Source organism: Plectropomus leopardus, chromosome 11 (assembly GCF_026936395.1).
Source record: "Plectropomus leopardus strain MGB_pleo_1.0 chromosome 11, ASM2693639v1, whole genome shotgun sequence".
Classification (NCBI taxonomy): Eukaryota; Metazoa; Chordata; class Actinopteri; order Perciformes; family Serranidae; genus Plectropomus; species Plectropomus leopardus.
The window spans coordinates 25,268,927-25,280,257 of record NC_142186.1 but is presented as its reverse complement, the minus strand read 5'-3'; the positions used below and the strand labels follow the sequence as shown (position 1 = coordinate 25,280,257).

General features: G+C 37.3%; 2 protein-coding genes and 1 non-coding gene across 4 annotated transcripts in view; all 3 read left to right on the top strand.

The window, feature by feature from the left end:
- Nucleotides 1–735: 735 nt before the first annotated feature.
- On the top strand, nucleotides 736–5,244 carry ing4 (inhibitor of growth family, member 4). Its single transcript, XM_042489433.2, has 8 exons — nucleotides 736–850; nucleotides 1,314–1,385; nucleotides 2,706–2,872; nucleotides 3,257–3,371; nucleotides 3,475–3,586; nucleotides 3,703–3,847; nucleotides 4,991–5,052; nucleotides 5,180–5,244. Exons 1-8 carry the CDS (start codon nucleotides 814–816, stop codon nucleotides 5,217–5,219), a joined length of 750 nt encoding a protein of 249 aa, XP_042345367.1. The 5' UTR covers nucleotides 736–813; the 3' UTR covers nucleotides 5,220–5,244.
- A 1,830-nt stretch (nucleotides 5,245–7,074) lies between these two features.
- ncapd2 (non-SMC condensin I complex, subunit D2) overlaps nucleotides 7,075–11,331 on the top strand; it is a 28,103-nt gene continuing 23,846 nt past the window's right edge. For both annotated transcript variants that reach the window (XM_042489298.2, XM_042489297.2), the window contains exons 1-9: nucleotides 7,075–7,207; nucleotides 8,334–8,453; nucleotides 8,549–8,624; nucleotides 8,710–8,768; nucleotides 8,862–9,037; nucleotides 9,540–9,685; nucleotides 10,360–10,487; nucleotides 10,657–10,780; nucleotides 10,884–11,031. In XM_042489298.2, coding sequence (XP_042345232.1) covers nucleotides 8,336–8,453; nucleotides 8,549–8,624; nucleotides 8,710–8,768; nucleotides 8,862–9,037; nucleotides 9,540–9,685; nucleotides 10,360–10,487; nucleotides 10,657–10,780; nucleotides 10,884–11,031 — 975 coding nt within the window. In that variant the 5' untranslated portion in view covers nucleotides 7,075–7,207; nucleotides 8,334–8,335. The remainder of the gene's footprint in view (nucleotides 7,208–8,333; nucleotides 8,454–8,548; nucleotides 8,625–8,709; nucleotides 8,769–8,861; nucleotides 9,038–9,539; nucleotides 9,686–10,359; nucleotides 10,488–10,656; nucleotides 10,781–10,883; nucleotides 11,032–11,331) is intronic.
- LOC121946386 (small nucleolar RNA U85) lies at nucleotides 9,119–9,448 on the top strand. The gene has a single exon (XR_006106010.2). It is a non-coding gene; the product is annotated as a small nucleolar RNA U85 (small nucleolar RNA).

Below are 11,331 nucleotides of genomic sequence, written 5' to 3'. Positions count from 1 at the left end.
ACTGGTAAACTTAGTTTGATAAGTCATCATTCCAGTTTCAGATATCTACAACTAAAATTTAACCACAAACTAATTTCTCACCAAACATCTGACTTGTTAAAATTGAAACTATGAATAGTCTGAACTACACTAAAGGTAACTCGATTTTAAGTTCTGAGTAGTCAAAATGTAAATGGAAAATTCCAGATATTAAAAATTATTGCAATCTTTGAATCCAATTTTCCAGACCATTAAAGGGTTTTTTGTTGGTAAAGACTAAGAAATATCTCAAATTTTAAATTTAGACAAGTCAGAATTGTATTAGATTTATCATAAATTTGAGTTTACTCTTGTCATAAATGCACTTTATTTTCTAAAATAAGCTTTAATTTGCTGAATAGGCTTGTCATGCTCCAGGTTCTGTCTTGACATGATGTTAATGGCAAAAATCCAAATATTAAAACGTGTTGCCATCTTTCAGTGCAATTGTATGTACAGTTAAATGACTTATTATTATTTGCTGACTTCTAATAAGTAATATCTTAAATTTAGATTTCAGACTAGTCAGAATTTTGTGAGATTTATCTTGAAATTAAATTCACACAGATCATAAATTCACTTTATTTTAAAGCTAACTAAGTGCTAAAGGGGGCTACCATATGCCAGATAGTATTATTATTATTTTATTTTATTCATTTATTTTTTACCTAAAAAATATGTACACCCGTTTGGGATGTGTATTTGTGCTGGAGAACAGTGTTGTCAAGACTGTGGAAACAGCCAATCAGATTTGTCCATTTCGGACCGGAAGCTGTGTTGTTTACATTTTCTAAGATGGCGGCGGGGATGTATTTGGAGCATTATTTGGACAGTAAGCTGTTTCTTACGGGTTAAATGTATTGAAAAACATATAAATCCACTTAGTTTATTTTGCGCTTTGTCTTTTATTGTGTATCGTAGCTCCTGAATAACCCGCGCACCGAACAAACTGATTTAACCGTTTCTTAACGGTCCGCGGGTTTAGGCTCAGTCTATTTGCTGGGTCAACACACCGCAGCGGAGAAAGGATGCAGTTTGACATTGCATGGCAAACACACTGCACAAACTATGCGGACCTAGATTTAATTAACCTGACAAGAAAAGCCCGTTGTCTTTGTGCCCCTTGCTGTTTGTAGCTATACGATTAAACGTTAGCGAGAGCGCCATCATTAATGGCAGCCTGAGCATCATTAAGCTAACTGGCGTCGCCCCGCTTTTGTTAACGTTACTGTTTCATGTTGAGCTCACTAAAAGCGGGATTTGTGTGATTGTTTTCTCCCCCTCCGCAACACCAGGCATAGAAAACCTGCCCTTTGAGTTGCAGAGAAACTTCAATTTGATGCGGGACCTGGATCAACGCACTGAGGGTGAGGACAATGAACCGTGTGACTCCTGATTTTAACCAGGAAATGGTGTGAAAACACACGAGACTGTGCTCCAGTTTGTTACAGAGGCCTGTTGAAGCTCACTGTGGCACTTTTATTTTTCATGTTTGAACATTGTGATATATGCAGTGGTTCCCAACCTGAAGGCCGGGGCCCCCAAAGGGATCCCAAGGAAAGCCGGAGGGGTCCAAAGATGATTAAAAGAATAATAAAGTTAAGAGGGAAACAACTGCTATGCACATTTTTGTTCTTCTCTAATGTTTTATATTTTCTTGTGTGATATTAGATCATTTGAGTTATTTAAGCCACTGAAAATCCCTCACATAAAATAATCCAAGACTGGGGACTAATTTCTGGATCATGACTTAAGCTGGTTTATCAGGGTTCCCCGTGGATCCCAGAAAAGTCTAAAAAAAAGATTCAAAATTCATTAATCTAAAAATACGGCCTTAATTTGTATGAAAATGCCTTAAACCAATCTTTCAAAAGTCTTAAAAATGTTTGGGGCACTAGAATTAGGTTTCTATTCATCTTTTTCTTTTCTTTTCTTTTCTTTTCTTTTCTTTTTTTTCCATGTCTAACCTTGTCTCTGACATGCAGAAAAAGGTTTTTTTCCTCTTGATATTGAAAGTAGCTCATCTAATTTTTCATTTGAATGAAAAAAAGTTTTATGCTAAATTAAACCTTTGAGCAAAATTGTCCCTAAACACCAAGTCATTGATGTCAGTTCACTGTTTTTCAGTTTTATTTATTGTAAAATTGGTCTTACATTTTATTCCTTAAGTCTTAAATCTCACTTGCCTTAAGCTGTAGGAACCCTGTTTACGCTTCTGCATTCACTGAAGGCGCAGGCTCCAGGCAGATGTTTTTAATCTGAAAACCATTTCCTTCAAAAGTATAAATGCTCACAGTAGCACAGGTCACTTGCATAGGCTAAAGCGTAAGTTTAGTGTAGAGCATTTGATCAGCTATAAATCAGCCTTCAAAGAACACAGTAAAGCCGTAACCTCGTAAGTAGAATTTTCTTCAGAACTACACACTCCATAACACTTTCTAAACAGCCTTGTGGTAATAACTGACTTTTGTTGTTAATTGTGAGTGATGTTAAAATTCCCAAACTATCCTGGCCAGTATCCTACTTATGTTTTGAAGGCATAAATACAAATAAACTCCCTTGTACAGTAAACAATAAGCAGAAACCTAATATTCAAGTATTGCAAATCATGTATATATGAGAAGTATTGACGGTACACAAGTTTTATTGTTTTTTTGTTTTCTTTTTCCTCCTTGTCTCTGTTTTAGATCTGAAGGGACAGATAGATTCTCTGGCTAAGGAGTACACAGCCAACGCCCGAACGCTTTCCTCTGAACAAAAGCTGTCCATACTGAGGCAGATCCAGCAGTCTTACAGTAAATGCAAGGAGTTTGGAGATGATAAGGTGCAGCTGGCCATGCAGACCTATGAAATGGTTCGTATCTTAGAAAAAGCGCTGTTTTTCATACATGTTTAGATAATATCATTTGGAACAGCTGATGGACCCACTGTGTCATAACTAGTCTCTGCCTGTCCTTTCTTATTAATATTTTTTAATTTTGGCCTATATATATATATATATATATAAAATATACATATAAAATAAAATAACATTTTATATTATAATTTTATAACTTTTTTCTTATCAATGATAAGAGACCGATGCACTGATTGATAGTTTCATGGAGAACCTCACTTGTCAAGCTCCTTGAGGGTTTTTCTGGTTCTGTCTCCTTTTATTGAAATGTATAACATTGCTGTTTTTTATATGTGCTAAATAAATCAATTGCAATCACTGCTGACGTTGTATTTTCTGCAGGTCGACAAACACATCAGACGTCTGGACACGGACCTGGCTCGGTTTGAGGCTGACCTGAAAGAGAAGCAGATAGAGAGCACAGACTATGATTCCACCTCCAGTAAGGGAAAGAAAGGTGTGTGTCGGTCTTGTTGTGTCTTTATATTTTATGCGCAGACGACTGTCGAGGCATCCAAAACCAAACTTGGAGGAAAACTAAAGTGGTTTTGTAATTCCAGCTGAAACCAGACAGAAAGAGAAGAAGACGGCTAAAACAAGGTCTAAAGTGAAGAGTTCAGACGAAGATGGCAGTCCAAAGAGTGCACAGAAGAAAGTCAAACTCCTTCAACCGTACGTTGTGTTTCTGCTTTTCCGGCTCGTAATGCCTCGTGTTTAATTTTCATATTTAAATTTTTTGTTGGTTTAATGATCATATTCTTACATTGTCACTTTTCCCTCATCATCAGAGGAGAATTCAACAGCCCTGCCACCAACTTTGGGAATGTGCACCCATCTGATGTGCTGGACATGCCAGTGGACCCCAACGAACCCACTTACTGTCTGTGTCATCAGGTCTCGTACGGCGAGATGATCGGCTGTGACAATACTGATGTGAGTTTTATTTTATGGCCACTTTCGAGTGTCTGTCAGGGGTCACGTAAAGTGCACTGATGTTGTGCTTCACTTTATTTCTGTGGCTAAATGATGCTCGTGCACTTACAGAAGAGGTGGAGGAGGATAAAGTGGACGATGTTTTATCTATGTTTGGGCGTTTGCAGAGGAGATGGCTTTTATCGACGCGTTGAACTAAAATTGTAGAAAGAAAAGGAAACAGATTAATGAAAAATAAGACACAGAAAAGTGGCTAGAGCTTAACAAATAATGTTGAGTGCAAATACAAGGACTAAAGTCACTAGATAAAATTAAGTACCAAAAAAATCTGCAATAAAATACAACCAAAAATTATTTGGTTAATTATTACCTTACACCAAACAATGGAAATCCTGGGAGCACGACACAACTCCCTGTATTTTCTTATGTAAGACTTTACACTTCTAAAAGTCTCTTCAAAGTCTCCAAGGATTTGGCAGGTATTAGTCGCATTCCTCATAATCATTCATGTCATATAATCACATTTTATTGGCTTTTGTAAACATTCCCAAAAGCAAAATAGTGGCATTTTACAGTCAGAGCCAAAATAAGAATACCAGTTTGTGCCACAATGCCCTTTTGTGGCATACAACACAAATAAGAATACAGTTAATGTATTTATTAATTTCATGGGCCCTTTAATGTGAGGGTCCTTTCCAAACAACATTTAATTCAATGTTAATATGTGCCTAAATAACATTAACTTTGAATACCAGCAGTTGTGTACTTATGTGAAATTGACATGATTAGACAAGAGTATTGATACAAAATAGAAGCTTTAATGATGTAATATATCTATAATACGTCAGATTACAGGTACATCCTTTCCGTAACGTATACTGTATAACACATATGCCAACCACAAATTAAGAGGCTGAGGAGTCCTGCAGTCTCTTCCTCTGGCGATAAGGTCACAGATGACAGAACGAATTATTAATTACCAAATGATAAACTATGCATACTATATGTGACGTCTCTCTCTCTCTTGAAATATTGATTTTGATTTTGATCACCTTGTTTTTTTGAATCCTTATGTCTCAACAAAGTGCTCCATTTGCAGGAATACTGAAAAACACATTATCGTTTTTTTTGTATTTACTCCAGTGCTCCATTGAGTGGTTCCATTTTGCATGTGTTGGCCTGACGACCAAACCAAGAGGCAAATGGTAAGAAACACGGGCAGCAATGTACTGTCCATTTTTTTCAGTTTGTGCAATAAAATTCTGAATTGTTACCCCTTCAAATCAGTCAGCTAAATGTTGCTGTTTTTAAAAAAAAATCTTTTCAATGCAGGTACTGTCCTCGATGCTCTCAAGACAGAAAGAGAAAATAAGGACACCTGGAACGAAAGGTGGACACTGATCAGATGGAAAATGAGAAGAAAATTTCTTCATTAGTTACTAGAATTTTCGTTTTTCATCTTCCTTAACATTTGGTGCTTTTTCTTTTGGTTTACGTAATTTGCCTTGCCTCTGGTGCAGCGTGTGTGAAGGAGCCAAGTGGTTACAAATTTATTTAAATATTGTTTTTGTTTTTTTTTAACGGTTAACAATATATTTTTTAGTTACTTTTGGTGCTATTATTGTGATTTTTTTTTTTTTTTTACATTTTGTTTTACGAGTGAATAATAAACACTACAACTGCCCCCAACGGTTTAACAGTTCAACTTATCACAATACTTTATACTTTATACACATGTACGACTACAAATTCAAGTATTTTTCTCTGAAAAAAAAAAGTTAGGCCCTGGATACTTTTTTGCTTTGTTGTATAGTTAGTTTCTTGTGCTTAGCCTTGGAACACTAGATTTATGTTTTAAATATTACAAGATGGCAAAAGAACATGAAGACAGATGCTGCATCCTGACAGTATTTGTCATCTGTAGGTAGTAAGTTAAATCATTTCATTTTAACATTTGATTGAGTGCTGTATAGAAAGTAAGACATTTTGTGAAAAGTATTGTCATTTCTGTAGCTGAAACATTGGTACAGTGGAGAAGGGGTGATTGTGTTGTCAATCATTTGAATACAGCTACTACCTCAAAAAAAAACTTGGCTTTGTGGTCCTTCGTCTCTGTGTGTTTTTCATCAGATAGTTGCCTCATACTGTATCTTTATAGCTGCAGCTTCGTCCTGTAATGTTCACAGTTGTCCAATAAGTGGCAGCGTTGTGTGAAAACATCAAACTGTTTAAATCCTTAATGGAATTTTAACTTATTCTACTCCTGTCTCCCCTCGTCCCTCACAACTTTCCATTGGGGGCTGTGATTTAAATGAAATCAAACAAAACAATTAGAAGTTTGTTTAATTACACCTCATACCCTATAGTATCTTACAAAAATGCAATGTAGCCATCTATTCTAAAAGGACTATTCAGGTGTAACAGGCAGAAAATCCAAAGTTCCCCATAACTCCCAAAGCAAAAGCAATCAATTTTAAAATCTTAAGTTGAGTGTATACATCCAGTGAATTGTTACAATTTGGAATAAAAGCCAATAACTGTAGTTTTCCAATGTATGAATTCTGAAGCTTTATAGCTTAATGTACATGACTGGATTTCTTAAAAATATAAATTTAAAAAAAGAAAACTTTTCTCCAGAGGACAATATTTGTGGACTGATGGATAATAATAAGGATTGGCCTCTGATTAATAACATCCTTATACTTGGGAAGTTTATCTTATACAAATCCAAATACAGTATATGAAAGTGGAACCTGGTTTAGTGTATTTTAAGAGTTTCTCTCTTATTTGACCACCGTAATAGATGGATCTGATTTACAATAAAGGCCCAATTTATTTTAGTTTTAAATAATTTAAAAAATAATACATTTTAATACTTGAATCTGTTGTTGCAAAATCTTTCTTTCAAACTTTATTGAATACATACATTCAACACATGGATTATGTATAGTCACTTTTGTCATTATATAAGTTGTATGAAATATATTTTAGAATATAAAAATAACGTGAAATTAATCAAATTGCACAATAAGTAAATAAAACTAAAAATAAATTAATAATAACAACCCTCATGGTCTGCCAGACAGATGGAATAAAACTGAAATGTCTGAATAATAATTTTTGCCAATATAACATTTTTGATTTTTAAATTTTCAACGTTTTCAAGCCAATAAGATTTTAAAAAATAGTTCAATAAAAATGTCGCATTGTTGTGACGTCAGAGCGTCGGCGCTTTGGCGCGAGGGCCAAACAAATTTGAAAACCTGCGGTTTCAAACCGCCCGCAGACGGCCGAGAGGGCAGCCTATATCTTTGTCTTTACTGCTCGTCATTGTGGCTGAGGGGACTGTAGCCGCTACAGGTGAGTGTTATGTCGGAGAAAAAGTGAAACAGAGCTGTATTCTAAGCTTAAATATTGTCCTTTCGGTTAAATAATAAAGTTACAGCCAACAAGTACGTAGCTGCGCTAGCCCAGCTAGCTGCTGTGCTAACATAGCTAGCAGTAGTTTCTGTGGGTCGCCTAAAACATAACAACAAACCTGTACGTTACCCTTTGTGTAATAGAAACTCTTGTTACATTTTGTATCGATAGAAAACATATTTAGCATCCCATTTATTTATTGCTCGGTTGGCTTTTTGTTGTGCTTATATTAAAGGACTTAGTTGAATTCTTCTATAGTTAGACAGTGAAACAGGATTGTGTTCGCTTTCTCATAACACAGTTAACATTTTCCAGCTGCCAGAAAGACTGAATTAGAGTCAAAGTCAGTCATGTCGACTAGCATTAGTTGGCAGGCTAGAGTAGTTAAGTCCTGTGTACTTTAGCTTACCAGCTAGCTACACTCAAGGACTGAAATATAAACTTGATGTGATGAACAAAGATGCTAACGTTGCATAGTGGCTGTAGCGAGTGATTAAAGTGACTAAAGATGAACTACGCCCATCTTTAAAATGTGTACGTTGTTCTTTCTGAGACAGTCAAAAATATCAGTCAACATCATAGACTGTATGTACTTCATTTACAGTATATGATCGACATGAACAACTCACAAATCCAAAAACTGGAGTGCTAAAACAAAGCTAAAATAAAGTCTGAAGCTGCACCATAGACAATTGGGAAAGATGTTATAGAGGCTCTGAGAGCAGCCAGGGGAATGTTCTGAATATTTTGGGTATTCTGCTTCAGAGTTGAGAACACTACAATAAAATCAAGTTCATTTGGGGTATGAAACAAAGAAAACAAATATTTTGTGAGTCCACAAAATCAGGCTCGTCCTCATTGTTTATTGAGCTGCTCCACACTTGAAATCATATTACATCAAAAGTTTGAGACTTACTTATCTTTATTCTGACTTTGAGAGAGAGCAGCTCATTTCTGCTGATAACTGAACTTAAAGGCCATGAAAATAACACATTGAAATTCTTAATTTAGGTTGTGTTCACCTTAAATATTCCAAGTAAACTATTGTGTCTGCTTTTTCGTGTAGCAATGTCTTGGGACTTTTTTGTGCCTGTGTGTGTGGGTGACCTGGTGAAGACTGGGGGCATCAACCAGTATGTCGTTCAGGATGTGGTGCCCCCAAAACAGCTGCCACCCTATCTCAATAGTAAGTAGTAAACTTGAATAAATAGCTTTTCTTTTTCATTTGTGCTGGTGTGTTTGTGACCTAACTAACTTTTGTTTTTTCTCTCCTTCTCACAGAATTTAAGTCAGCATTGAGAAGCCAGGGGCCTTTGTGTATATTGGAACACTTTGACACAGGCTACAGCGTGCTACAGTAAGTACAGATCACATATTGTTTAATCCAGTTATTGCTTTTAAGAGCTGTATGAGTAAAATGAAACTTCTCTTTGGTTTTCAAGGCACTGCAACTCAGTGGAGCTGGGTGTGAAAGAGGATACTCTGGAGTTACTAGTACAAGGTTAGACGTTTTTTCCACGTTTGCATGTTTAAATAGACAAAAATATCACCTTGATATACTGAGGTGATCACACGTCTGGATTTCTTCTTTCAGTTGTTAGTGGCCTGGCTGCTTCCCTGCCTGCGGTTCTCATGTCCACCACCGTCTCAGCTGCAGAGCGCAAAGAGAAGCTTAATGCGGTTAAAATGAGTGTCTACTTGCTCTGCAAACTCACAGAGACCTTTGAGAGTGATTCCTATCGACAGAGTATTGTCACAGCACCTGGGAAGGTATGGTTATTAGAGAAATTGCTAAGAAATATGTTGTTATTGGTTATGCCACTGATTGTTCTGTGTTTAACCTTTTAAATGCCCACATGATGATATCATGGCAAGTTAAATGATTCAGTCAAACCAAGAGATTTTGGTCTCTAGCTTGGTGTGAGATGGGTAGTCTTGGTAGTGTGGTTGAGTTTTACTGCACTGCTGTAAGGGCCCATCAACAGTGAAATTGTCACCTCCTACAACCTCTGCCCCCCAAGAGCAATGGGACGGTACAGGTCGGAGATGTCAAACAACGTGTGAATGTTTGTCTTTGTGTGTGTTGTCGTATGAATGTATATGTATCAGCTGGCAAGAGGCTATAGTCTCACCATGGTTGGTTTGGCAAATATGAATTACAGTCTTTGGTAACCTGAGGGCATGTATAGTAATATGTTATTTGGTTGTCTTGGGTAAGACTTTTTGAGTGGAGTATTTGTGCATCTTAATCAGGTTTTGTCGTCTTGTGCAGGGTGGTAAAAAAGGCAAAGGAGGCGGAGAAGGATTACTGCAATGGGACTCTGAGAGGGAGAAGGTGCTGCAGGCCCTCGTCCAGCTCCTCCAGCTGGATATCCGTTCTCTCTGGAGCCTTTCCCTGGTGGAGGAAGAGTTCGTCAGGTATTACTTGTCAGGTTGACCGGGGAGCTATGGGCAAGGGTACAGAGTATTTTATGACCCAGCCCTATCCCAGTGTGCATGCATCTCTCCAACTTTGCTGTCTTACATCTGAGACACTGGCAGCAGAAAAGCCTACTCCTGTCTTAATTTCGTTAGATGGTGTAATTTCCCACTTCTTTGCCCTGAAGTGATAACATTGTAGCCTTAATTGGTGCTTATATAAATGCCTTTCCATTAACAATGTCGTACTAAACCTAATAAGGTAAGATGATCTTGAGACTGCATTAAATTGCCCATTTAATGTTTCCGTTTTGAACATTTCCTCAGAGTCGCAGCTTTTTAATTTTTAGCAATAAGGACATGCAGTGAATGGTTTCTACAGAACAGACTCATTTGTTTTTAATTTGTATGTCATTACCAAAAGCTCTTAATACTTAGGTTCTTAGCAAGAGGTAATATATAAAACAGGTTTTGAGTGGGCTGCCTTAATAACCATCACAAGCATGGATTTGCTATAGCTCTTCAAAATGTTCTAATGGATACAGAGTTTCTGAATACACTGTAGATTTTGATCTGGGCTTCAAAATGCTTTCCATGCAGGTTTTTTTATTTTATCACAACATGAGCAAACTTCTAATATTCAAATTCTTTGTTCCGTCCCTTTCTTCTTTTAGCTGTGTGACTTGCTGCTGCTACAAACTTCTTGAGAACCCGACCATCAGCCATGTCAAGAGCAAACCCACCAGAGATTGTATAATCCACCTACTGGGGGTGTTAATCAAGAAGTACAACCACCTCCTGGGTGAGTCTCACAGTCACGTACTGAACCTGTGAGCAAGAATTATAACTGAGGGAGCATATCAACCCTGTCAGTTCCAATAATGTCATGTATGAAAAGCAACATTATAAGATGTATCCAGCATAACTTGTTCATTATTATTTTAGTGTGTACTCTCTGTAAACTCTTACAGGTGCAAGTGTAAAGGTGATTCAGTTGCTGCAACACTTCGAGCAGTTGTCATCCGTGTTTGCCCAGGCGGTGTCTGTGTGGAGCACTGAATATGGAGTCAGGGCAATCATTGGAGAAGTTATCAGGTTAGTTTCCAGCAAACAGTCTGTTCATGGAAATCAAATTCTTTGGCTGCAAATTGTCATGTTTGAAAGTTCATGCTTTGATGTTTTTTCCCCATTCTTTCAGGGAGATTGGTCAGAGGTCCAGTGAGGAGCTTGCTAGAGAGGCGTCAGGGGTCAAAGCTTTTGCTTCCTTCATTGCGGAACTTGGTGCCCTGGTGCCAGAGTCAATGATCCCCAACATTAGTGTGCTCATCACACACCTGGAAGGAGAGGTACTGCATATAATGCAAAAGAGGAACCCTTAATATTAATGAGTCATCACTTGGGTGGCTGCTCATGCAAAGAATTAAATCTCTGAGTACATGCACTCTGCCCGAGTGAGTTCGAGATTTAATTCCCCACAAATCACTGCTCTTTGTGCCCTTTTAGACTTTCTGTGTAGAGGTTTATGTAATTCTGTCAATATGGAGAGCACTGAGCTGTTAGGTACATACATTTCTGTGAAGGCCCTGTCATCTTGGATTATGTAGTAATGTCATCGCATATTTAAAAAAAGATGTAGAGAAGAGAGG

Coding starts and splice junctions, on each gene's coding strand:
- ing4 (XM_042489433.2), top strand. CDS start 814: ATGGCGGCGGGGATGTATTTGGAGCATTATTTGGACA. Junction 1,386..2,705: donor CCTGGATCAACGCACTGAGG/GTGAGGACAATG, acceptor TCTCTGTTTTAG/ATCTGAAGGGACAGATAGAT. Junction 2,873..3,256: donor CCATGCAGACCTATGAAATG/GTTCGTATCTTA, acceptor TATTTTCTGCAG/GTCGACAAACACATCAGACG.